Source organism: Carcharodon carcharias, chromosome 4 (genome assembly GCF_017639515.1).
Source record: "Carcharodon carcharias isolate sCarCar2 chromosome 4, sCarCar2.pri, whole genome shotgun sequence".
NCBI classification, from domain to species: Eukaryota; Metazoa; Chordata; class Chondrichthyes; order Lamniformes; family Lamnidae; genus Carcharodon; species Carcharodon carcharias.
In genome coordinates this window covers 122,982,158-123,009,694 of record NC_054470.1, presented here as the reverse complement: position 1 = coordinate 123,009,694, position 27,537 = coordinate 122,982,158, and the positions used below count along the sequence as shown (strand labels likewise).

The window sequence follows — 27,537 nt, the reverse complement described above, 5'->3', positions numbered from 1 at the left end:
CCCCATCCCCACACGGGACCCCTGACTACCGCCCCCCCCAATACACCCCCCCACCATTTTTCTGACCACCCCCCCATCCCCACACTGGACCCCTGACTAACCCCCACCCCCAACCCAAGTACGGCCAACACTGGCCTGCCCAACTGGACCCTTCAACTACATCCTCCACTGGCCACCCAACTACCCTCCCAAACCCACCCCCCCACCAAACTGCAGTCCTTCCTGAACCCTCCTCCCGCTCCCTGACCATTCTCACCGACCACCCAACCCGTCCAAGCCCCACGAACCCACCACCCACTGAGCTCCCCTACCCACTTACCTTTACACATTTACCTTCTCTCCAGCTTCTCAAAGTAGCTGGACCTTTAAACTTACTTGCTTTACAGCAGCTAGTGCCGTAAAAAAGGGCTGTGTCTTCCTTTCGTCCAACTCACCTGCACTCAATAGAGAGGATTCCTGAACAGCTGCACTGCACTTTTCTCAGCTGGCCCAAGTCGGAAGGTCGGGCGAGAAAGATGCAGCTGCATTTTAGTGTAAGTAACTTGGAATGAAGTGGCAATCTGACTCTGATTGCTGCTCCACAGACGTTATGGCCCAAGTTCTAAGTTACACCGTCCCTGCCACTTTGTAAAGGAAATATCAATTTTTTTCCCTTGTATTACTGTGGGATACTTTAATCTAGACTTATGGGGTCTGTGTGTGTGTGTGTGTGCGTGTGCATGTGTGTGCGCTTGTCTAATTAAACTGTAGACAGTTGGTTTGAATCATGAAAAGGAGTTAGGTGTAAATGCATTTTGAAATGAAGATGGCTATGCTAGGACGAAGTCTCAGCAGATACAGTGTGAAAGGAATTTGCATTTTTAGATAAGTTGAGCGGTTGTTTGATTTTCAAAGGGACAGGATAAGATGTTTACAACTGGCAAGATAAGTAAGGCAAAGATATTACATTTATTTTTCCTGAAAGTGCTGGCCATAAGGACAACATGGGAGATTTTTATTTTTTGGAAAAAGTAACTTACAAAGAAAGGGTAAAACTATGGGATTTACAGATCATAAGGGAGGAAATATATTTAAAGAAAGATGGAAAGCTGTGTGGGGTGTGACCGTGTAAGATCTTGAAAGGTGTGAAACAGGCTTGTGGAATAAAGCCTCTAGTCACCCTGGAGAAATTTGCTGCTCCAGTAACCAAGGTTTTGTTAAAAGCCTTTGGATTTGCATTGTCAAGTGAGAGGGAGAAAGAAGTTGTGAAATCCCACCCCCACTTACAGCAACAGTGGGTGTTAGTGGTAATATTGCTTGATGTTTTATAGATTAAGAATCTATTTGGACTGTTGTCTGGAAGGGGTGTGTAGTCGGGAGTTTAGTTAAGTAGAAATCTTGTGAGAACTGTTATAACATGAAATGTAACGGTGTAACTATAGTCTTGTGTGTTTAAGTTTTATTTTCTTTTGCTAATAAATGGGGGAAGGGGGTGGGGTGGGGGAGGTGGTGAGGGGGTGGGGGGAGGGGGGGTCGGGGGGTCAGGGGAGGGGGCTCAGAGGGAGAGTGAGGGGGTCGGGAGAGGAGGTGAGGGAGGGGGTGAAGAGTGAGGAGGGGGTAGGAGGTGAGGAGGGGGTAGGGTGTGAGGAGGGGGTAGGGTGTGAGGAGGGGGGAGGGGATGGGGAGAGCGTGTGGGGGGAGGGGGTGAGGAGAGGGGAGAGAGGGTGGGGGATGGGGTAAGGAGGGGAGAGAGGGGGTGGGTGAGGATGTGGGAGAGGGAGTGGGGGAGGGGGTGAGCAGGTGGGAGGTGGTAAGGGGGAAGGGGTGGGGTGAGGAGGGGTATGGGGGCTGGGAGGGGATGGTGGGGGAGGAGGTGGGGATGGGGAAGAGGGGGAGGGAATGGGGGTGGAGTGGGGGTCGCAAGGTGATGCAGGGGAGAGGGGTTGGGGGGAGGGGATGAGGAGGGGGGCAGGGAGTGGGGAGGGGATGGGGAGGGGAGAGGAGAGGGAAGGGGGTGGGTCTAGGGGTGGAGTGTGGGGATGGGGGTGGAGGTAGGGGGTGAGGAGGGGGAGAGGGGGTGGGGTTGGGGGTGTGTGTTTAACACTGTCAGAACCATCCGAAGTTTGCGACTTTCACAATTTCGCACGGTTCCCAGCGCAGTTCATTACCCAGAGGGAAGCTGCAAATCCTTTACCTGGGAATTTCCACCAGCGAATCTTCGGCGTAGCGGAGGGGGGCGGGACTCGGAAACATCATCATCCTCTCAGCCCCACCCATTCTGCCTCGCAGCCAATCAGAGCGGCAGAGATGTGACGCGCTCCGGCGGCCGGAAGGCGGGCTTGTGTTAAATTTGTGTTTGGCCGTGGGCGAGCTGAGCTGTGATTGGCTGTGGGGCGTTGGGACGGTTTATTTTGCTGCGACTGCGGCCGAAAGCTTTCAAATTCTGGAGGCGGGAGAAAGAAACAGAAAGAAACCGTCTGGCGAGAGCGAGAGAGAGAGACAGGCCCAGGAGCCGGGAGGATGAGCAGGGGGCCGGCGGGGCCTGGGAGCTGGCGGAAGGAGCGCCTATGGAGCGGGCTGTTGGCGTTGGGCTTCACTCCGCCCGGGGATGAGACTCGGCCGCTGGAGAGCGGGAGCGGCGGCGGAAGAAGCCGCATCGTCTTCGGCAGGTGAGAGATTGAAATCCTGAGGCCCCTGTTTCTGTCCTCCCCTCCTTCCCCCGCCCCTCCCCTCCTTCCCTCAGGCACCCCCCCCTCCTCCTCCTCCTACCCCCAGGCCCCCTCGCCCTGCCCCCCCCCACTCCCCACTCCCTCTCTCCTTCCCACAGGCCCCCCTCCTCCCCCCTCTTTTTATCTTATTCAATTTTTCAACTCCCTTCACTGAAAAGGATGCTACCTCAGTAAAGACACAAAAATACTCACTCAGTATCTCAACTGATGCTGTCTGCATCCACAAAAGCTAATTGACTTTGCCCTTCCTCTGACTATCCTTTACTATTTGTATATTTATGAAATACTTTGTGCCCTTTCGAGCACGTTCCTTTCAAGGTTGACCATGTGTCTTTGATCTGTAATGCTACTATTCCCTTTTCTTTAGCTATTTTTTTTCTGAATAGCTTGTAGCTGGGAGTATTAAGTTTACTTTTCCTCCTGGTCTCTGTTATTGCTATGGCATCATTCTTTTTCAGGTTTAGTTCTAGAAATACAATTTCCTTGCTTTGTTTTTAAATCTACATTAATAACTGAAGTGTAACAGAAAATTAACTTGGCTATACAGTCAGGATTGTGATGCTCTATTGATGATGGTGTGTTCTGGTGCAGAATCCTTTGAAAATGCTGTATAATAAACCTGTTGAATATGCCTGAAATTTCAATATACTGTCCCCACAATAAAGATCGCTGCATATTTCTTCAAACAGGGATATGTTTGACAAACCAAATATGGAAGCATTTCAAGTGGTTGTGCATTACTTGTTCCTGCAATTGGACCAAACTCGTGCCAATTCTCTTTTCAGGTAAACTGAATTTTTATTATGCTAATGAACTTCAACTTTGTGTTTGCGTAGGTTTGTTTGTCCTACAGTTTAGAGTAGAGATAAATATAATTATCACTGAACTGGGTATTCACAATATCGCAATGTGAAAACTATTCTTCTCATGTACTCTGAGATATTAAGTCATGATGTAAAGTGCAGTTTAATAGGTGGTGGGTGTTGAGTAACTTGCCCTAGAGGCTATTTATGTGAGTGTGCACTGAATTATTTGTCAGACTAGTCGCCTGTGGGGGTTATAACACTTCAAAATATAATCCCTGCCCTTTTACTGAAGCCCACACTCGTTGAGGTCGGGGGGTGGGGGGTGCCGCCTTTCTATTCTTTCTAACTCTGTTCCAAACCAAGCAGTGAATTTATATTGGGAAGTAATTTTTCTTGAATAGATTCTTTTATTCTACAGTTGAAAGGGTGGATAGAATGTCTGTGTAACTAGTTATTACCTCTTTGAAAACGAAAAACGATATAAAATGGCACGAGTAGCTGTCTGCAATAATTTTTTTTATTCTTTTCATGAGCACTGCTGGCAATGGCCAACATTTGTTGCCCATCCCTGTTTGCCCTTGAGACGGTGGTAGTGTGCTGATTTCTTCAAGAGCTGCAGTTGTGTTGTAGGAACACCCACAGTGCTGTAGGAAGGGAGTTCCAGGGTTTTGGTCGAGGACAGTGACGGAACAGTGATATAGTTCCAAGTCAGGATGGTGTGTGACTTGGAGGGGAGCTTGCAGGTGGTTGCATTTCCATGCATCTCCTATCCTTATCCTTCCATGTGGTAGAGATCATGGGTTTGGAAGGAGCCTTGGTGAGTTGCTGCAGTGCATCTTCTATATCATGCCACACTGTTTGTAGGTGGAGGGAGTGAATATTTAAGGTGCTGGATGGGGTGCCAAATCAAGTGGGCTGCTTTTCCTGGATGATGGCGAGCTCCTTTTAGTAGTGTTGGAGTTGCACTTGTCCAGTCAAGTGGAGAGTATTACATTGCAACCCTGACTTGTGCCTCTTAGATGGTAGGCAGGCTTTGTGGAGTAGGTGCATTACTCACTGCAGAATTCACAGCCTCATGAGCTGTTCTTTTAGCCACAGCATTTATATGGCTAGTCCAGTTCAGTTTCTGCTCAGTGGTAACCCCCAGGATGTTGATAGTGAGAGACTTAGTGATGGTAATGCCTTTGAATGTCATGGGGTGATCTTTAGATTCTCTCTCGTTGAAATTATTGATGCCTGGCACTTATGTGGCATGAATGTTAGTTAGCAATCCAAGCCTGAATGTTGTTCAGGTTTTGATGCGTATGGACACGGACTACCTCAGTATCCGAGGAGTTGAGCATTGTGCAATGGTCAGCAAACGTCCCTACTTCTGATCTTATGTTGGAGAGAAGGACATTGAATCAGCTGAAGATGCATGCTACCCTGAGGAACCCCTGCAGCAATGTCCTGGGGCTGAGGTGCTTGACTTGCAACAACCACAGCCATCTTCCTTTATGCTAGGTATGACTCCAACCAATGGAGAATCTTCCCCGATTCCCATTTACTTCAATTTTGCCCGGGCTCCTTGATGCCACGCTCGGTCAAATGCTGCCTTAATGTCAATGCGAATAGGGGGTGTGGGAAACTCGCCTCTGGAATCCAGCTTTTGTCCATGTTTGGACCAAGGCTGTAATGAGGTCAGGAGCCAATGGACCTGGTGGAGCCTAAATTGAGCATCAGTGAGCAGGTAACTGTGCAAGTGTTACTTGATAGCACTGTTGATGACACATTCCATTACTTTGCTGATGGAGTGTAGACTGATGGGGTGGTAATTGGTGGGGTTGGATTTGTCCTGCCTTTTTTTTTTGGAAAGGACGTAACTAGGCAATTTTCCACGTTGTTGAGTAGATACCAATGTTGTAGCTGTACTGGAACAGCTTGGCTAGGGGTGTGACAAGTTCTGGAGCACAAGTCCTCAGTGCTATTGCTGGAATATTGTCAGGGCCCATAGCCTTTGCAGTATCTGTGCCTTCAGCTGTTTCTTAATATCACGTGGAGTGAATCAAATTGACTGGAGATTGGCATCTGTGATGTAGGGACCTCAGGAGAAGGCCAAGATGGATCATCCACTTGGTACTTCTGGCTGAAGGTGGGTGCAAATGCTTCAGCCTTGACTTTTGCAGTGATTGATGAGGGTCAGCACTTGAGGATAGGGATATTTCTGAAGCTGCCGCCTCTGGTTAGTTTAATTATCGTCCTGCATTCACAACTGGATGTGGCAGAGCTACAGAGCATTGATCTGATCCACTGGTTGTGGGATTGCTTAGCTCTGTCTATCACATGCTGCTTCTGCTATTTGGCATGCAAGTAGTCCTGCGTTGTAGCTTCACTAGGTTGGTACCTCATTTTTAGGTATGCTGGTGCTGCTTCTAGCCTGCACTCATGCATTCTTCATTGAACCAGAATTGATCCCCTTGGCTTGATAGTAATGGTAGAGTGAGAGATATGTTGGGCCATGAGGCTAGATTTTGGTTAAATGTAATTCTGCTATGATGGCCCTCAGTGCGTCTTGGATGCGCAGTTTTGAGATGATGTATCTGTTCTGATTCTATCCCATTTAGCACGGTAGTAGTGCCACATAACACAATGTATTTTGTATTGATCTTCAGTATAAAGGATACAAGTAACAACTCAGAATAGCTGTAAGTCAGGAATTGGAAGGGAGGGAAGAACTAGAGAAAGTTACAATCACTAGGGAAGTGGTACTTGTCAACCCGCGGTTCCAACTATTTGCGAAGTCCCCAGGTCCTGATGGATTTCATTCTAACGTCCTAAAAGAAGTCATTAGTGAGATAGTTTGCATTGATTTTAATTTTCCAAAATTCACTAGATCCAGGCAAAGTTCCATTAGATTGGAAAATAGCGAATTTAACTCTTTTATCCTAAAAGGGAAAGAGACAGAAAGCAGGAAAATATAGGCCTGTTAGCTTACCATCTGTCATAGGGAAAATATTAGAAGCTATTCTTAAAAGCATTATAACAGGGCACTTAGTTAAATTCAAGGTAATCGCGTAGAGCCAACATGATTTTGTGAAAGGGAAATCATGTTTAACCAATTTATTGGAGTTTTTTGAAGAAGTAATGAACTGTGGATAAAGGGGAACTGGTGGATGTACTGTACTTAGATTTCCAGAAGGCATTTGATAAGGTGCCTCCACAAGGGTTATTGTGGGGGAAAAAGTGAAAGCTCATGGTGTAGGAGCTAATATTGGCATGGATAGAAGATTGGCTTGCTAACAAGAAACAGTTGGCATAAATGGGGCATTTTCTGATTGGCAGGATGTGACAAGTGGTATGCCACAGGGATCAGTACTAGAACCTCCTTTTTAGAAATTATATAAATTATTTTGGTAACGGGACTGATAGTATGGTTGCTAAATTTGTGGATGACAGGTAGGAAAGTAGGTTGTGAAGATGACAGGTTACAAAAGGATAAAGATAGGTTAGGTGAGTGGGCAAAGATCTGGAAAATGAGGAAAATTCATTTTGGCAGGATGAATAAAAAGGACGCATGTCTAAATGAGAGATTGCAGAGGGACCTCGGTGCCTTAGTGCATGGGTTGCAAAAGGCTACTATGCAGGTACAGCAAGTAATTAGCAAAGCCAATAGAATGTTATCGTTGATTGTGAGGGTAATTGAATTCATGAGTGAAGAGGTTATACTTCAGTTATACAGAGCATTGGTGAGAGAACATTTGGAGTACTGTGTACAGTATTGTTCTCAATTAAGGAAAGATATAAATGAATTATAAGCAGTCCAGCGAAGGTTTACCAGACCAAAACCTGGAATGGGTGGGTTGTCTTATGAGGAAAGCTGGATGGGCTAGGCTTGTATGCATTGGAATTTTGAGTAAGAGGTGCCTTAATTGAAGCATATAATATTTTGAGGGGACTTGGTAGTGGATGTGAAAAAGATGTTTCCTCTTGTGGGAGAATCCAGGGTCACTGTTTAAAAATAATGGGCCACCCATTGAGGACAGCTGAGGGAAATCTTTTTCTGAGGGTTGTGAGACTTTGAAATTCTTTTCCTCAAAAAGTAGTTGAGACAGAGTCCTTGAATATCTTTAAGGCAGAGGTAGATAGATTCTTGACAACCTTTCACCCTGTTGTTTACCAGGGGTAGGCAGGAATGTGAAGTTGAGGCGAAAATCCGATCAGCCGTATCTTATTGAATCGCAGAGCAGACTTGAAGAGCCAAGTGGCCTACTCCTCCTAATTCATATGTTTGTATGTATCAAGATGTACAACGCTCTTGTCATTACTCTGGCTGAAAGTCATGGACTTTATACTGTAAGTACATAAGGCAGTTGGAAAAAATTCACGCGCATACTCTTCTCTCCATTCTTGGCATCCACAGGCAAGACCGGATCGCAAACCTCAAAATCTTAGATCAAACACAGACAAAAAATATTGTAGCAATGCTCCCGAGAGCCCAACTGTGCTGGGTAGGGTGTATAATTAGAATGGAGGACCATTCTGAGAGCTAGCAGCTGGCAAAAGAAGTCAAGTTCAGTCACGCATTTTACAGAGGCATGCTTAAGGGAAACCTGAAGTGGTGCGGCATCAAACCTGATAAGCTGGAAGATTCAGCGCGAGAAGGAATTTGCTGGAGAGCCTTGATCCATAGAGCTTCTGTCCCTTTTGAAAATGATTGACGTCATGCTGTCTGTGAACAATGTCATAGAGCAGCATCTGTCCATGTCTGTTCCAATGCCCCAACTGTTTGACTCTACATTCAGATTGGGATCCGTAACCATCTCCATATTCATTGTTGATGAGTCTGCAGATCCATTGTTGTCGTTGAACTCTGAAGGGCAGCCATCACCATCATGATTGAGAGTATGATTGTGTCAGGTTGTTGCTTGACTAAGCTGTGACACAGGTCTCTCAATTTTGTCATAGGCCCCCAGATGTTAGGAAGGAGTACTTTGCAAGGTCAACAGGGTGGGGTGTGTTGTCGTTTCCAGTGCCTAAGATGATGCCAGGTGGCCTGTCTGGTTTTATTCCTTTTTGACTTTTCTGTAATGGTTTGGCACAACTGACTGGATTGCTAGGTCGTTTCAGAGAATCCTTTCATTGATTGGGCAGTTGAGATTGTGGCTGTAAAATAGCACCATAAAATATTGAGATACTAGCAGTGGAAAATATCTCATTTTTGAGTGCCTGATAAGATAATTTTCAACCATGAGGTGAATACCCTTAGGGCTTTTTCACTTTGCCACTAACTTCAGTAGATGTTTGGTGAGAGTCCTAGTCACATGGACAAAAACAAAAACAGAATTACCTGGAAAAACTCAGCAGGTCTGGCAGCATCGGCGGAGAAGAAGAGTTGACGTTTCGAGTCCTCATGACCCTTCGACAGAACTTGAGTTCGAGTCCAAGAAAGAGTTGAAATATAAGCTGGTTTAAGGTGTGTGTGTGGGGGGCAGAGAGAGAGAGAGAGGTGGAGGGGGGTGTGTGGTTGTAGGGACAAACAAGCAGTGATAGAAGTAGATCATCAAAAGATGTCAACAACAATAATACAAAAGAACACATAGGTGTTAAAGTTGGTGATATTATCTAAACGAATGTGCTAATTAAGAATGGATGGTAGGGCACTCAAGGTATAGCTCTAGTAGGGGTGTTTTTTTTTTTAAATAATGGAAATAGGTGGGAAAAGGAAAATCTTTATAATTTATTGGAAAAAAAAGGAAGGGGGAAACAGAAAGGGGGTGGGGATGGGGGAGGGAGCTCACGACCTAAAGTTGTTGAATTCAATATTCAGTCCGGAAGGCTGTAAAGTGCCTAGTCGGAAGATGAGGTGTTGTTCCTCCAGTTTGTGTTGGGCTTCACTGGAACAATGCAGCAAGCCAAGGACAGACATGTGGGCAAGAGAGCAGGGTGGAGTGTTAAAATGGCAAGCGACAGGGAGGTTTGGGTCATTCTTGCGGATAGACCGCAGGTGTTCTGCAAAGCGGCCGCCCAGTTTACGTTTGGTCTCTCCAATGTAGAGGAGACCACATTGGGAGCAACGAATGCAGTAGACTAAGTTGGGGGAAATGCAAGTGAAATGCTGCTTCACTTGAAAGGAGTGTTTGGGTCCTTGGACGGTGAGGAGAGAGGAAGTGAAGGGGCAGGTGTTGAATCTTTTGTGTGGGCATGGGGTGGTGCCATAGGAGGGGGTTGAGGAGTAGGGGGTGATGGAGGAGTGGACCAGGGTGTCCCGGAGGGAGCGATCCCTACGGAATGCCGATAGGGGGGGTGAAGGGAAGATGTGTTTGGTGGTGGCATCATGCTGGAGTTGGCGGAAATGGCGGAGGATGATCATTTGAATGCAGAGGCTGATGGGGTGATAAGTGAGGACAAGGGGGACCCTATCATGTTTCTGGGAGGGAGGAGAAGGCGTGAGGGTGGATGCGCGGGAGATGGGCCGGACACGGTTGAGGGCCCTGTCAACGACCGTGGATGGAAAACCTCGGTTAAGGAAGAAGGAAGACATGTCAGAGGAACTGTTTTTGAAGGTAGCATCATCGGAACAGATGCGACGGAGGCGAAGGAACTGAGAGAATGGGATGGAGTCCTTACAGGAAGCGGGGTGTGAGGAGCTGTAGTCGAGATAGCTGTGGGAGTCGGTGGGTTTGTAATGGATATTGGTGGACAGTCTATCACCAGAGATTGAGACAGAGAGGTCAAGGAAGGGGAGGGAAGTGTCAGAGATGGACCATGTGAAAATGATGGAGGGGTGGAGATTGGAAGCAAAATTAATAAATTTTTCCAAGTCCCGACGAGAGCATGAAGCGGCACCGAAGTAATCATCGATGTACCGGAGAAAGAGTTGTGGAAGGGGGCCGGAGTAGGACTGGAACAAGGAATGTTCCACATACCCCATAAAGAGACAGGCATAGCTGGGGCCCATGCGGGTACCCATAGCCACACCTTTTATTTGGAGGAAGTGAGAGGAATTGAAGGAGAAATTGTTCAGCGTGAGAACAAGTTCAGCCAGACGGAGGAGAGTAGTGGTGGATGGGGATTGTTCGGGCCTCTGTTCGAGGAAGAAGCCAAGGGCCCTCAGACCATCCTGGTGGGGGATGGAGGTGTAGAGGGATTGGACATCCATGGTGAAGAGGAAGCGGTTGGGGCCAGGGAACTGGAAATTGTTGATGTGACGTAAGGTGTCAGAGGAATCACGGATGTAGGTGGGAAGGGACTGGACAAGGGGAGAGAGAAGGGAGTCAAGATAACGAGAAATGAGTTCTGTGGGGCAGGAGCAAGCTGAGACGATCGGTCTACCGGGGCGGTTCTGTTTGTGGATTTTGGGTAGGAGATAGAAGCGGGCCGTCCGAGGTTGGGCGACTATCAGGTTGGAAGCTGTTGGAGGGAGATCTCCAGAGGAGATGAGGTCAGTGACAGTCCTGGAAACAATGGCTTGATGTTCAGTGGTGGGGTCATGGTCCAGGGAGAGGTAGGAGGAAGTGTCTGCGAGTTGACGCTCAGCCTCCGCGAGGTAGAGGTCAGTGCGCCAGACAACAACAGCACCACCCTTGTCACGGGTTTGATGACAATGTCAGGGTTGGTCACTGCTTGTTTGTCCCTACAACCACGCCCCCCCCCCACCTCTCTCTCTCTCTCTCTCCGCCCCCCACACACACACCTTAAACCAGCTTATATTTCAACTCTTTCTTGGACTCGAACTCAAGTTCTGTCGAAGGGTCATGAGGACTCGAAACATCAACTCTTTTCTTCTCCGCCGATGCTGCCAGATCTGCTGAGTTTTTCCAGGTAATCTGTTTTTGTTTTTGTTTTGAATTTCCAGCATCCGCAGTTTTTTTTTTTGTTTTTATCTAGTCACATGGACCTTTGGCAGAGGGGAAACTTGCAGAGTAGAAAAAAGCTCTGAGGAAATCATCCCCTTTGATTACATAGAAACTAGGAGCAGGAGTAGGCCATTTGGCCCTTCGAGCCTGCTCTGCCATTCAGTATGATCATGGCTGATCCTCTCTCTCAACGCCATATTCCCGCTTTCCTTCTGTACCCCTTGATGCCCTTTAATATCCAAAAAATTATCAATTTCTTTCTTGAATATAGTCAGTGACTCGGCCTCCACAGCCTTCTGTGGTAGAGAATTCCTCAGGTTGACCACCCTCTGAGTGAAGAACTTTTCTCATCTCAGTCCTAAATGGCTTGTCCTGTATCCTGAGACTGTGGTCTCTGGCTCTAGACATCCCACCCAGGGGAAACACCCTTCTTGCATCCAGTCTGTCTAGCCTTGTTAGAATTTTACACATTTCAATCAGATCCCCTCATTCTTCTAAACTCTAGTGAATACTGGCCCAGTCAAACCAATCTCTCCTCATACGACAGTCCTGCCATCCCTGGTATCAGCCTACTGAACCTTCGCTGCACTCCCTTTATGGCAAGTATATCCTTTTTTAGGTAGGGAGACCAAAACTGCACACAATGCTTCAGGTGTGGTCTCACCAAGGCCCTGTATAACTGCAGTAAGACATCCCTACTTCTGAACTCAAATCCTCTTGCAATGAAGGCCAACATATCATTTGCCTTCCTAATTGTTTGCTGCACCTGCCTATTTACTTTCATTGATTGGTGTACAAGGGCACCCAGACCCCTTTTGTACATCCACATTTCCTAATATATCGCCATTTAAATAATACTCTGCCTTTCTGTTTTTCACACTGAAGGGTATAACTTGAAATTTATCCATATTATACTGCATCTGCCATGTGTTTGCCCAAATGCACAACTTGTCTAAATCGCCCTGAAATCTCCTTGCATCCTCCTCACAACCCCGCCCAGTTGTGTACAACACATTTAAGCAGCATTTAGTCTTATAAATGTGGAAGATTTATAATGGGATATAATTTAAGTTTAGAGTTTGCAGTGTGAAAATGGACTCCTGTGCTTCGATCATATGTACTCTAATTATGAGGTTGAGCATGTAGTTTAATTATTGAGCTGAGTGAACTGCTTTGACAGTGTTGGGGGGAGGGAAATGTTACTGGGTACAGATTGTAGCAATGTACAGTATATTGGAGTTGTCTGTTCTTAACAATTTTCTTGAGTAATGTTAGGTGTTTAAAATCATTTTGTTTACTGTTGCACATATAACAGATGTTCCAGGCTCTGAGTTAATATTTGAGGCTGCCGGCACAATTGTGTTCACCATTTTAATTTTCAGATTTATTGTAAACTGTTTTTCTTTTGAAGTGCTCATTTTGCGTACTTGTCCATTTACTTATCCGTTCCCTCTTTAATTGGGTGTCTGTGGACAGAATTGTAGCTTAAAGCAATGGAAGTTGATATTTAAACTTTTCAGGAAAAGTGACATGCTGTTACGCAACCATTCAATTGATTGTTTTGCAGGGTAAGGTTTATTCAAATAGATTATTTTTACTGACCTATAAATTTGAGCCTTGTTGCTCAAATCCATTTACTGCATTTTTTAAAAAGAAATCAGCTGTAAATAAAAAATGGGCTGAATTGCTCAGTTGGTATTTGTTTTCTAGCCTGCTGGAAAGAATGGCAAAATCAGATTCCAGCATATCTGGTTCTTAACTGGAGTCATTCATATTTGATTGTTTCCTGGATCATGTACCACTTCCAGGGAGCATGTGAACTTAACAAGGGCACAATTCTGGACTTCATTTTAGGAAATGAAGCTGTGCAAGTGGAAGGAGTGACAACGGGAGACCATTTGGTGGTAGTGGTCATAGTTCAGTTGTTTTAACATAATCATGGAAATGGACAAAGATAAAACAGGAGTTAAAAGTTCTAAATTCGGGCAGGGCCAATTTTATTAAGCTGAGGGGTGATTTTAGCAAAAGTGGACTGGAAACAGTCAGTGTCAGAGCAGTGGGAGGCATTCAAAGGGGAGATTCAAGAGGATTAAGAGTAAGTATGTTCCCGGAAAGAAAAAGGGTGGGATGACCAAATCTAGAGCCCCCGGACATCGAGGAATTTAGATTAAGATGTGGAGATTAGTTTGTGTGCACACCTGGATTGTCATTATTAGAAATCCTCATTTGAATTTATAGCAAATTCAGATAACTGCATGGTAATTTTTGTCTAAGTTTTTAACATTTGTTTATCTCTCAAGGGATTGCTGGCCTATTTATGATAAGAAAAGGGCTGCATGCTTTAGAAAAGTGTGCTTTGAGTGGATGAAGAAAATTGCGGTAAGTAAATAGAATAGTTGTGCAACAAGTGGTGGGATGTATTACATATAGTTGAGTCTAGGTTAATGTGGTGTTGGTTGGACATTATGATGCTGAAGGCATTCTGCTTGTGGGTCAGGCTTGATAGACTAGCTGATCTAGTCACGTCGATCATTTTCATACATTTGTATGCTCTAAACTCCCTCCCTTTACTCAAATCATTGCTTGATTGTTGCTTCCTAAATCCATACCCATCTTCCCCACAGCTTACCTCTCCAATCTGGTTCCTTCCTGTCTACCCTATCTATGCCCCTCATAATTTTATACACCTCAATCATGTCTCTCCTCATAACTAAAACTCTCCAGCCCAGTAAACATCCTGGTAAATCTCCTCTGCACTCTCTAATGCAATCACATCCTTCCTATAATGAGGATTCCATAACTGCACACAATACTCTAGCAGCGGCCTAACCAGCGTTTTATACAGTTCCAGCACAACCTCCCTGCTCGTATATTCTATGCCTTGGCTAATAAAGGCAAGTATCCCATATGCCGCTTTAACCATCTTATCTACCTGTCCCGCTACCTTAAGGGACTGGTGGGCATACACACCAAAGTCCCTCTGAACCTCGGTACTTCCCAGGGTCCTACCATTCATCATGTATTCCCGTGCCTTGTTTGTTCTGCCCAAGTGCATCACCTCAGATTAAATACCATTTGCCACTGATCAGCCCACCTGACCAGCCCGTCTATATCCTCCTTTAATCTAAGGCTACCCTCCTCACTTTACCACCCCACCAATTTTTGTGTCATCTGTGAACTTACTGATCAACCCTCCTTCATTCAAGTCTAAATTGTTTATCTATATGAAAAACAGCAAGGGACCCAACACCGTTCCCTGTGGAACCCCACTGGACACAGGCATCCAGTCACAAAAACACCCCTTGACCATTACCCTCTGCTTCCTGCCACTCAGCCAGTTGAAGCAAAGGCATGGAAAGTGATCATCAGAACAAATGTGATGGAGAAATTTAGAATGGAATCTTTCAAACCGTCTAATCCTGACACATGGCAAGGGCCTCTCGGGTGATTGTGCTCACCTTTTGATGGCTCAGGAGATAACTGCCGCTAGTGCAGATAAATCTCCCATATTTTGCATGTTTTACTGTTCTTGCACATGACACAATCGACTTTATTGTGCATACCCTTGCTTATTTCTCAGATATACCTCTCTTAGTTATGATCAACAATAACTTGTATTTATCTAGCATCTTTAATGTAGTAAAGTGTCCCAAGTTGCTTCACAGGAGTGTTGCCAGCCAAATTTTAGCAGTTGCATAAGGAGAAACTAGTGCAGATCATCAAAGTTTAGTCAAAGAGGTAGGTTTTAAAGAATGTCTCAAAGAAGGTACAGTGGTTTTGGGAGGGAATTTCAAAGCCTAAGGCCTTGTCAGCTGAAGGTATGGCCACCAATGGTGCAGTGTTGTTTTAAAATATCGGATGCTCAAGCCAAAATTGGAGAAACACGTCTGGGAAGGTTGCAGGATTGGAGATAGGGAGGGTGAGGCCATGGAGTTAAGGGGGGTAGAAATTTGAAACCAATGGTGGAAATTTTAAAATAGGGGTATTTCTCAACTGGGAGGTAATGTAGATCTGTGAGCACGGGTAATTGGTGAGCAGGACTTGGTTTGAGTTAAGACAGCAGAGCTTTGGATGGCCTGAAATTTAATGCAGGTAGCTAGTGGGAGCATGCCGGGGAGTGTGTTTATATTGTCAAGTCTAGAGGTAACAAAGGCATAGATGAGGATTTCAGCAGATGAGCTGAGATGGTGCTGGAATTGGGCACTGTTAGAGGTATAAATGTGAACTTGGTGTTCGACATATGGTTGGAAACTCTCTTCATTGTCAAATATGACGCCAAGGTTGCAAACAGCCCGGTTCAACTTCAGACCGTTGCCAGAGAGTGGGATGGAGCTGGCTTGGGAACAGAGTTCAAGACCAAGCCTCTTTCCAATATTTAGTTTGAGGAAGTTTCTGTCCCATCAGACTAGTTGTTGGACAAACAGTTGGATGTTTTGGTGACATAAAGGGATCAAAGGAGGTGTGGGTGAGGCAGAGCTGGGTGTTGTCAACGTGGACTTTGAATCTGATGCTGTGATTTCATGTTGGAGGGCACTGTAGGTAATGTCGAACGAGAGCCTGTCAGTGGTTATAGGGGTAGTATTCTGGGATGTATTCCCCAGTGGTAGATTAAAATGAAATTGAACTATATTCATGGAATGGGGAAGTTAACATCTTAAATTAGCTTATTTGTCTTTATTTCCTCCAGGATGAAGTTGGAAATGAGTTTCCTCAAGTCACGGCATCGTTATTCCTGTCCCCCGGAGGCCCTAAATTTGGTAACCTGATGTACCATTTTATAAAATATGTGCTCATGCACAAGTTTAATGAAACTGAAAGTAAGTTTTTTTTTTTAGTCTTAAAATGGTCTTTGTAATAACTTCATTCGAACTATTGAATTGCATTCATGAATCGTATTTTTTTCCTGACTGTAGCAGGGAATGTTCTTGGTAATACGCATTCTTACAGAATAAAAGTTAAAGTAACATTACTGACTGAGATCATAAAATCATAGTATAGTATAAAAGTTCTGCATTGGCTCTTTTCAAGAGCCATCTGGTTAGATTCAAGCCACTCCTTCCTTGTATCTCTTCAATTTCCTTTCAAATGTCACTAATCCTGTATTCACTGCCCTATTGGGCAGTGCCACTGCCTGTTTGAGAATTGGGAGCAAAACTTTTAAAATGGACTTTCATTGACTGAAAACAGTTTTAAAGGCTTGCACTGTACAAATCTATCTGATTTGCCTTGTCAAGAGGGCCAGTTGTTGATCTTTCCTAACTTTTTACTGCCCTGTAGTTACTGCAATATGTAGAGTTGAATCAGAATGACCTTTTTGCTCTCCTGTTTAGGGATAAGTGCCAGCACTTTGTTACACTCCTTGATTGCATGGCACATTGTTTTGTGTAGATTTCACAGACTAGCTTCTCTCTTCATGATGTTTAAGTGTTGATTGCTTGTCAGATAAGTAATCTTCAAATGTATAACCTGGGTATTTACTTGAACTTCCACAGTGTGCTGCCTGGGTGATACTTAACTGTTTAAAAATAAATTAATTAGTCTTGTTTGTGCCTGATGTCCCATTGCCCTCAACGTGCTGTTCTTGCTTCACACTTGCAACAAGTTGCGGTGCAAAATGCAAAATAAAGAACTGAGAGTCGACAAAATGTCTTAATGGTGTATGCCGTGTGATGTCCTGCTTGATTTTTAGCCCTGTTATGGCTGTTTGTGTGCAGTATATAAAATTGAAATGCTATCTGATGGCAAAGGATTGCCATTGCATCATTGATTTAATTCTGGTCTAGTTTAAAACAAGTTGACACCACTTTAGCTTCCACCTTAACTACATAGCTGATATCTTCAACCTCCTAATATAGCTACCCATGAGAGGGCAGCTGTTTGTCCACCAGTACTTAGCAAATTGAACTGCACAAGTGTTTTCCTCAGAAACCTTTCTTTAACCAGTTGATTGTTTTTGTACAGAACTATTTTCTATATGAGCCTGTTCAAGTGCTAACTTATTGGGCTGTTTTCTAGTGCTTAGAAATTTCTCATTCTGTTTGGGAACTGAAACTTGTAACAGAAGCTTTTCTCTTCGCTATTGCAGATTAAAAATTAACAGCAAGTAACCTTCATCAACCTGAAATAAAACAGTTCTATGAATGAGAGCAATTTGTGCATAAGATTTTCTGTAGAGTGGGAAAATACTTTGTTTTGATTGCATGATAGCTTCAGGAAAAATAGGTTGCTCCTACACTTTAAAGCTTTCTGGGTGTTTCTGCTCATTTCTGTTTTAAAAGCAATGGTCCTTGTTAAGTGTGATAGTTGGGGTGTAGAAGTGGACGTTATGGCCCCTCGAGCTTGATCCACTATTCATGGCTGATCGGCCTCAACTCCACTTTCCTGCTTGCTCCTCATATCCCTTGAATGCCTCTGACCACAAATTTGTATCTTGACCTTAATATATTTGACAATATGAGCATTGATAACCTTCTTGGATAAACGATTCAGAAAATTTGCAACCCGCTGAGTAAAAAACCCCCGAACTATGAACATCACTAGTTTTTCAAGTAATTTGAAAATTCTAATGTATTGACATTCTTATTAAAATTTATGTTGAATTGATGAATTCTTGAAGGTTCACAAATTAGCACATCTGTTAAGGGGGGCTGAAAAAGATTTATGCAGTAATATTTTTGGCATTTGCTTTGGTTTGAAGGAGAGTTTACTATGCATGCATGGATTCTTTCTACTTTTGTGAATTTAGAGTCAAACCTCTGGCACTGAATTAAATTAATTGGTATGATGTTTCTTTTTTTTTACTCCTGGCGCGATTAACAAAAGAAGATGGTACCTGGAAAACCATGACATTCCGAGGAAAACAAGATGATCCCCATTTAACAGCAATGAAAAGTTGCATTGCAGCTAACTGGTTTTTAGAAGGAATTCAGAAAGAAGCTTTTGTTGTTGGAGAATATAAAAGACGAGAAGCGTGAGTGTATTTGGGTGTCTGAATTTTACAATGTGCAAAGCCCTGGATATATACACATGAATCTTAAGGGCATACCAAGGTTTTCTGCTTCCCTTAGCCTGATCCAGTGCAGATGTACCTCTGGAATCTAACGGGAAACACGGAACATTGACCAGCCATTTAATTAAAACAAAAATGATCACAGCCTAAGTTTTAAATTCCTACAACTATTTGATCTTTACTGAAAAGCTAATCCTGGTATCTTTCCATTAAAGTATCAACCAGAGACCTTGGAATAAACTCTGCTACCCATTGATGTAATTAGTTTCACCAATTCAGCAAATGTGTAGGAAAAAAGGCTTCCTATACGAATGTTGTCTTTCAGTCTTGCTGTGAAAAAATTTATTTTGAGAAAACATGGAAGAATTTGGATTTGTGAATATAGCAATCAAGTAAGATTGCAGATGTTTGAAGAGTGCATGTTCTTGTTGGGTGAAAAGGACATTTATATGTGTAGATGTCAGTGAATTGACATAAGAATGCCCAAGCACTTGGTGGAAGACAGTGTACCTTGGGGCCACATCAATGCTTGAGTCCAAATTTCTGCCAATTTGTGTTTTAATTCTTTCTGAAATGAGCATTGCTGGTGAGGCCAGCATTTGTTGCCCATCCTAGTGTGGTAGCTGTACTTGGGGTGTGGGCTGTTTACCAGAGGTTGTCCCTTCTGCAGGAGCTGGCCACATCCTACTTCGTAGCTGGATGGATAATTGCACCTGGTTCTTGACACTCACGCAGCTCACCTGTTGCTCCATGTAGTGGCCACACGCTGGTAACAGTGTTGGTTCGAAGGTCAAACCAGGTGAGGTTAGATTGCAGGCAGGCCTCCATATGTGAGGGGGAATGCTTTTCTCCAAGCTAACCTTTTTGAAGTGCACAAAAATAGCTACCTTGATGGATGTAGCAGAGGAAATGGTATTGAAAGTGTTGCAGCACTGCTGTGTGGAAAGCTGAAAAGCTCATTGCCACAGGCACAGAAGGTGCTGCAGGTCATCCATTGCAGTCTCCAGTTGTCTTGACTTGTCAAGCCACTGGGAACAGATGTGTAAGACCGAGTGTGGGACTGGGCACACTGTAATCCCTGCTGTAATCAGGTTATGTCAGATGTTTCTTGTCTATGCATCTTGCCCATCTCCTTGTATCCCAAAATGCACTCCTTTTAGTGTTCGCACATGTACTATAGTATATTGTGAGAGAGACAAAAAGAAGGAACAGGAACTCAACTTAGCTTCTTGGAACATATGAGCTTTACTTGATAAAGACAGCAGCTCTTGACCACAGCACGGAACCACTCTGATTGGCAGGAAGTTATTGTGATTCAATATTGACATTGCTGCTTTAAACAAAATCCATCTAGCAAAGAAGGGTGAGCTGACAGCTATCAGCAGGCTACACACTTTTCTGGATAGGCAAGCCAAAGGGTGAGGCAGGTGTTGGCTTTGCAATCAAACCTGACATTGCAAAAGGTTTGGGGCTTAGGTGCACAAGCGCTTCATGACTTTACCCATTACTTTTGTGAGCAAGTATGTGACAGTCACCAGTGCATACACTCTCAACAATGACTAATCCTGATGATATCAAGAACATCTGGACAGAGCTGTTGTCAATACTGCAAGAAGGTAAGCTCATTGTGACAGGGGAACTTCAGTGCAAGAGTAGGAGTTTAGACAGTGTGTGTGTGTACATGGCAAATGGCATAACGTGGATAAATGAAGTCATACGCTTCAGTGTGAAAAGCAGGCAGAGTATTACTTAAATGATGATATGTTGGAAAATGTGGATGTACAAAGTGTCCTTGTATGCCAGTCAATGAAAGTAAATAGGCAGGTGCAGCGAGCAATAAGGAAGGCAAATGGTATGTTGGCCTTCATTGCAAGAGGATTTGAGTTCAGAAGTAGGGATGTCTTTCTTCAGTTATACAGGGCTTTGATGAGACCACACCTGGAGCATTGCATGCAGTTTTGGTCTCCCTACCTAAGAAAGGATATACTTGCCACAAAGGGAGTGCAGCGAAGGTTCAGTAGGCTGATAGCAGGGATGGCAGGACTGTCGTATGAGGAGAAATTGGTTTGATTGAGCCAGTATATAGAGTTTAGAAGAATGAAGGGATTTGATTGAAACGTGTAAAATTCTAACAGGGCTAGACAGACTAGATGCAGGGAGGATGTTTTCTCTGGTTTGGGAGTTTAGAACCAGAGGCCACAGTCTCAGGATATGGGGCAGTCCATTTAGGACTGAGTTGAGGAAAAAGTCCTTCACTCAGGGTGGTCAACCTGTGGAATTCTCTACCACAGAAGGCTGTGGAGGCCGGGGACTGGGTATATTCAAGAAAGAAATTGATAAATTTTTGGATATTAGGGGCATCGGGGTTATGGAGAGAAAGCAGGAATATGACATTGAGATAAAGGATCAGCCATGATCATATTGAATGGCAAAGCAGGCTAAAAGGGCCGAATGGCCTACTCCTCTTTCTATGTTTCATTGTTTTGACCATTAGGCTTGGGATGGTCTCCTGCAGAGATGGCATGCTTTCCCTGTGTCTTTGCACCCGCTGGAATATTTCAATCACCAACACCATCTTTAGACAGAAGGCAAAGTTCCAAATCACTTGGATGCACCCTACACCAAAACAGGCAACAGATGGGCTTTATATTGCTCTGCTGGGTGATGAGATGCTCTGACCACCAGAGTTATGAGTGAAGCGGAGTGCTCTACAAACAGCAGGATGCTGTACTTGAAGATGAAATTTACTAACTCACTGAAAAGCATAACAACATATGCTATAGACCCAAGAAAGCGAGATGTACAGAAACTGTCGTCTGCAGAGTGCTGTGAACAATTCAGGCTTAGCACTGATGAACAGCTGCCCTTAGAAAACCAAAGTTGTAATGTTGAAGTGGCAAGGCCAGCCTTCTGATGAAGAGTTCTGGAAGTTGCCAAAGATGTCCTGGGATACCAAAGAAAATATCAAGATTAGTTTGATGAAAGCAATGAACCTATGAACATACACATATGCCATTCATGACACAGCTCAGCAGGAGATGGATAACTTCACCTATCTTGGAAGTACAATGTCCAGAAATGCCTGCATTAACAGCAAGGTGACAAATAATTGCCAGAGCAAGCTCAGCATTTGTCTGTTTGTACAAAAGACCATGGAGGAAATGAGGTATCTGATTTATAACAAAACTTGCTGTATACAAAACTGGTCATACCTACCCTTCTCTGTGCCCATGAGACATGGATTATGTACCCCAGACATTAAGTTGGACAGATTCCATGAGATGTTTGGAACATCATGGGTATCAAATGGGAGAATTAAGTTCGCAATGCTGAAGTACTTCAAAGCAGAAATGTCTGGAATTGGAGCACTCATTAGAGTGACCATGTATATATGACAGATAAAACCCCCAAGTTGGTCATATGTTCGCAACTTGAATTTGGATACGACCTGCAAGGTAGGCCAACATTGAGGCCCAAGGAATGTGGCATGAAAACTGCAGGCTGGGAGAAAAATGCACAAGAACAGACTACCTAGGGAGGGATCTTGTAGTGGTGTTGTTTCCTTTGGACAGCAAAGAATGCAGACAGCCAAAGACAAAAGGCAAGCTAGAAAGACTGGGGCTCCCAACAAATTAGACAATTCATCTTTTCCCACACTGGAAACCATGCAGGTCTGCAGTTGGGCTCTATAACCATGTTAGAACGCGCTATAGTTGGACTAAATGGGATAGATTTTGAATAGATCCAGCAACTCGACTGGGTGCTGTGGGCCATCAGCAGCAGAATTGTACTCTACCATAATCTGTAACCTCATAGCCTGGCATATCCACCACTCTACGATCGTCATCAAGCTGGAGGATCAACCCTCACTCAACGAAGATTGCAGGAAGGTATGCCAAGAGCAACACCAGGCATACCATAAGAAGATGTCAAACTGATGAAGCTGCAACACAGGACTACTTGTGTGCCAAACAGCATAAGCAGCAAGTGATGGACAGAGCTAAGTGATTCCACAACCAATGAATCCGATCTAAGCTCTGCAGTCATGCCACATCCAGTCATGAATGGTGGTCGACAATTAAACAACTCACTGGAGGAGGCGGCTCCACAAATATCCCATCCTCAATGATGGAGGAGCCCTGCACATTAGTGCAACAGATAAGGCTAAAGAATTTGCAACAATCCTCAGCCAAAAGCGCCAAGTGGATGATCCATCTTTGCCACCTTGATGCCAGTTTTCAGTCAATTAGATTCACTCCACGTGATATCAAGAAACGGCTGAAGTCACAGGATACTGCAAAGGCTATGTGCTCTGACAATATTCCAGCAATAGTACTGAAGACTTGTGCTCCAGAACTTGTTGCATCCCTAGCCAAGCTGTTCCAGTACAGCTGTAACACTGGCATCTATCAGTTATGTCCTGTGCACACAAAGGACAAATCCAACCTGGCCAGTTACCATCCCATCAGTAAAGTGATGAAAAGGGTCTTCAACAGCGCTACCAAGCAGCAATTGCTCAGCAATAACCTGTTCACTGATGCTGGGTTTGGGTTCAGCCAGGGTCACTCAGCTCCTGACCTCATTACAGCCTTTGTTCACACATGGGCAAAAGAGTTGAACTCCTGAGGTGAGAGTGACTGACTGCCCTTGACATCAAGGCAGCATTTAAGTGCGGCATCAAGGAGCCAGAGCAAAACTGGAGTCAGTTGGAATTGGGGGTGAAACTATCTGTTGGTTGGAGTCCTAGCACAAAGGAAGATGGTTGTGGTTGTTGACCAATCATCTCAGCTCCAGTACATCACTGCAGGAGTTCCTCAGGGTAGTGTTTTAGGCCCAACCATCTTCAGCTGCTTCATCAATGACCTTCCTTTCGTCATTAGATCAGAAGTGGGAATGTTCACCATTCGTGACTCCTCAGGTACTGAAGCAGTCCATGTCCAAATGTTTCAAGACTTGGACAATATCCAGACTTGTGTGGCACAAATGTTACCTTGCCATTTGTCAGCTTAAGTGCCAGACAATGACCATCTCCTATGAGAGCATCTAGCCATCACCCCATGACATTCAGTGGTATTACCATTGTTGAATCTCCCACTATCAACATTCTGGGGGTTACCATTGACCAGAAAGTGAACTGGACTAGCCATATAAATACTGTGGCTACAAGAGCAGGTCAGGGGCTAGGAATCCTATGGCGAGTAACTCTCCACCTGATTCTCCAAAGTCTGTCCACCATCTACAAAGCACAAGTCAGGAATGTGATGGAGTACTCTCCCCTTGCCTGCATGAGTGCAGCTCCAACAGCACAAGAAGCTTGACACCTATCCAGGGCAAAGCCTGCTTGATTGACACCCCTTCCACAAACATTCCCTCCACCACCGCACAGTGGCATCAGTGTGTACTACCTACAAGATGCACTGCAAAAACTTGCGAAGGCTCCTTTGGTAGCACCTTCCAATTCCACAACTACTACCATCTAGAATGACGAGGGCAGCAGATTCATGGGAACACCATCATCCAGAAGTTCCCCTCCAAGCCACTCACCATCCTGACTTGGAAATATACTGTCATTCCTTCACTGTCGCTGGGTCAAAATTCTGGAACTCCCTTCCTAACAGCACTGTGGGTGTACCCACACCACATGGACTGCAGTGGTTCAAGAAGGTAGCTCACCACAACCCAAGGGCAATTAGGGTGGGGCAATAAATGTTGGCCTAGCCAGCGGTACCCACATCCCATAAATGAATAAGTGATCGTATGCACGCAGTGGTAGTGCTGCGCAACATGATGAACAATACACTTGCTGAAGCCAAATTTTGTCTCCCAAGGACTGTGCAGCGATCAATCCTAGTTGTGCACCAATCAATCCTGCTAGTACTGTCAGGGACAGATACATCTGCGACAGGCACATGGGTGAGGTTAAGCAGGTTTTTCCTGCTATTGGTTCTGTAATCACCTTGCACAGTCCTCGTTGGGCGGCTATGTCCTTCAGGGCTTGGTCAGTTGTGGTGCTGCCAAGTCACTTTTGGTGACTGACATTAATGTACCCCACCCAGAGTACATTCTGTGCTTGCCATCCTCAATACTACTTCCAAACAGAGTTACACATTGCTAGATAAACTTTCAGTAATTTGAAATGAAGCAACAGTGCTGGACAGAGCCTCTTCCAAACCTCAAAGCTCACAAAACTTGTTGCTTAGCCCTAGTGGCTGCATGTGGGGAATAGTTTGAAAATCCCAATTGAGTGGGATGTTGAGGGTGTACTATCCTTTGGCCCTTGAAGAGCTCCAGTGCCTCCAACTCAATTTTGCCTCTTTTTTTTTTTTGTTTAAGACCTTTTTACTCTTATACTCTCCAGCTTCCTTTTTGCCTCTACCTCTAAAACATTGGCCTCTTGCACATTCTCCCCATACCTCTACCTTCTTCCTGTCCATTCCATTCTTTGACCAAGTTTTTAGTCATCTAGTGTTTTCTTTAACAAAAACAGAAAATGTTAGAAAAACTCAACATGTCTAATAGCATCTGCAGAGAGAAAAACAGTTAATGTTTCAAGCCCATATGACTCTTCAGAGCTAAAGAGAAGTAAAGATCTGATGAAATTTATACTGTTTAAGTGGATGGGACAGGTGAAGCTGGATAGAAGGCCAGTGATAGGTAGGGCAAAGGAGAGATTGACAAAGGTGTCATGGACAAAAGGGTGTTAATGGTAGTGGTAATGGCTAAAGGAGGCGCTGATGATTAAGGTAAGAAAGCAGAATGTGACAATAGGAAAAGGGTAAGCGCTCCGGAAAGAACAAGTAACAGATGGCCTGTGGGGTGGAGGGAAGGGACAGTGGTGGGAAAAAAGATCAAAGAGGATAAAAGGTGGGATGAAACTATGAATAAAAATGAAAATAAATAAAAGTGGATAAAAATAAAAATTAATATTGAGAAAGGGGAGAGGATGGAGGAAAGTGTTCATGGTCTGAAGTTGTTGAACAAAGAACAAAGAAAAGTACAGCATAGGAACAGGGCCTTCGGCCCTCCAAGCTTGTGCCGATCATATTGCCCGTCAACCAAAACATTTTGCACTTCCCGAGTCTGTAACCCTCTCTTCCCATCCTATTCATGTATTTGTCAAGCTGCCTCTTAAACGGCACTATCGAACCTGCTTCCACCACCTCCTCTGGCAGCAAATTCCAGATACTCACCACCCTCTGCGAAAAAAAAACTTGCCCCACACATCTCCTCTATAGTTTTCTCCTCTCACCTTAAGTCTATGTCCCCTGGTAATTGACTCTTCCACCCTGGGAAAAAGCTTCTGACATCTACTCTGTCCATGCCACACATAATTTTGTAAACTTCTATCAAGTCACCCCTCAATCTCCGTCGCTCTAGTGAGAACAATCCAAGTTTCTCCAACCTCTCCTCGTAGCTAATAACCTCCAGACCAGGCAGCATCCTGGTAAACCTCCTCTGCACCCTTTCCAATGCCTCCATATCCTTCTGGTAAGGTGGTGACCAGATTTGCACGCGTATTCCAAGTGTGGCCTAACCACGGTTCTATACAGCTGCAGCATGACTTCCCAGCTTTTATACTCAATATCCCTGCAAATGAAGGCAAGCATGCCATATGCCTTCCTGACTAACTTATCCACCTGCGTTGCCACTTTCAGTGACTTGCGGACCTGTACACCCAGATCCCTCTGCATATCAATGCACTTAAGGGTTCTGCCATTTACTGTATAATTCCTGCCTGTATTAGACCTTCCAAAATGCATTACCTCGCACTTGTCCGGATTAAACTCCATCTGCCATTTCTCCGCTCAAGTCTCCAACCAATCTATATCCTGTTGTATCCTTTGACAATCCTCTTCACTATCTGCCACTCCTCCAACATTAGTGTCATCTGCAAACTTACTAATTAGCCCAGTTCATTTATGTATACTACAAACAGCAGAGGTCCCAGCACTGATCCCTGCAGAACGCCACTAGTCACAGCTCTCCATTCAGAAAAGCACCCTTCCACTGCTACCCTCTCTTCTATGACCAAGCCAATTCTGTATCCATCTTGCCAGTTCACCTCTGATCCCAAGCGACTTTACCTTCTGTACCAGTCTGCCATGAGGGACCTTGTCAAAGGCCTTACTGAAATCCATATAACATATATAACATCCACTGCCTTTCCATCGTCGATCATCTTTGTCACTTCTTCGAAAAACTCGATTAAGTTAGTGAGACACAACCTCCCCTTCACAAAACCATGCTGTCTCTCTCTAATACGCCCATTTGCTTCCAAATGGTAGTAAATCCTATCACGAAGAGTCTTCTCCAATAATTTCCCTACCACTGATGTAAGGCTCACCAGCCTGTAATTTCCTGGATTATCCCTGCTACCCTTCTTAAACAATGGAACAACATTGGCCATTCTTCAGTCCTCTGGGACCTCACCCTTAGCCAGTGAGGATACAAAGATTTCTGTCAAGGCCCCAGCAATCTCCTCCCTTGCATCCCTCAGTACACTGGGATAGATCCCATCTGGCCCTGGGGACTTATCCACCTTAATATTCTTCAAGACACCTAACACCTCTTTTTTGATCTCAACATGATCCAGGCTATCTACACACTCTTCCCTAGACAAATCGACTGCTAAGTCCTTCTCTTTGGTGAATACTGATGAGAAATACTCATTTAGTATCTCTCCCATTTCTTCTGGCTCCATACACGCATTCCCACCTCTGTCTCTGAGTGGGCCTACCCTTTCCCTGGCTACCCTCTTGCTTTTTACATATGTGTAAAAGGCCTTGGGATTTTCCTTAATCCTGGTTGCCAGTGACTTTTCATGACCCCTTTTAGCCCTCCTGACTCCTTGCTTAAGTTTCTTCCTACTTTCTTTATATTCTCCACGGGCTTCATCTGTTCCCAGTCTTCTAGCCCTTACGAATGCTTCCCTCTTTTTGACTAATCTCACAATATCCTTCGTTATCCAAGGTTCCTGAAACTTGCCATGCTTATCCTTCATCCTAGCAGGAACGTGCCGGTCCTGAATTCTTATCAACTGACATTTGAAAGTCCCCCATATGTCAGTTGTTGATTTGCCCTCAAACATCCGCCTCCTGTCTAGATTCCTCAGTTCCTGCCTAATATTGTTATAATTAGCCTTCCCCCAATTAAACACCCTAACCTGAGGACTCCTGTTA

General features: G+C 44.5%; 1 protein-coding gene across 2 annotated transcripts in view; it reads left to right on the top strand.

The window, feature by feature from the left end:
• The first annotated feature begins 2,368 nt into the window (after positions 1-2,368).
• haus6 (HAUS augmin-like complex, subunit 6) overlaps positions 2,369-27,537 on the top strand; it is a 71,305-nt gene continuing 46,136 nt past the window's right edge. Inside the window, exons 1-5 of one of the 2 annotated variants that reach the window (XM_041186959.1) lie at positions 2,369-2,648; positions 3,398-3,493; positions 13,650-13,728; positions 16,037-16,166; positions 18,175-18,319. In XM_041186959.1, coding sequence (XP_041042893.1) covers positions 2,500-2,648; positions 3,398-3,493; positions 13,650-13,728; positions 16,037-16,166; positions 18,175-18,319 — 599 coding nt within the window. In that variant the 5' untranslated portion in view covers positions 2,369-2,499. Of the gene's footprint in view, positions 2,649-3,397; positions 3,494-13,649; positions 13,729-16,036; positions 16,167-18,171; positions 18,320-27,537 lie in introns of both variants that reach the window. The other variant, XM_041186958.1, reaches the window with a different exon arrangement.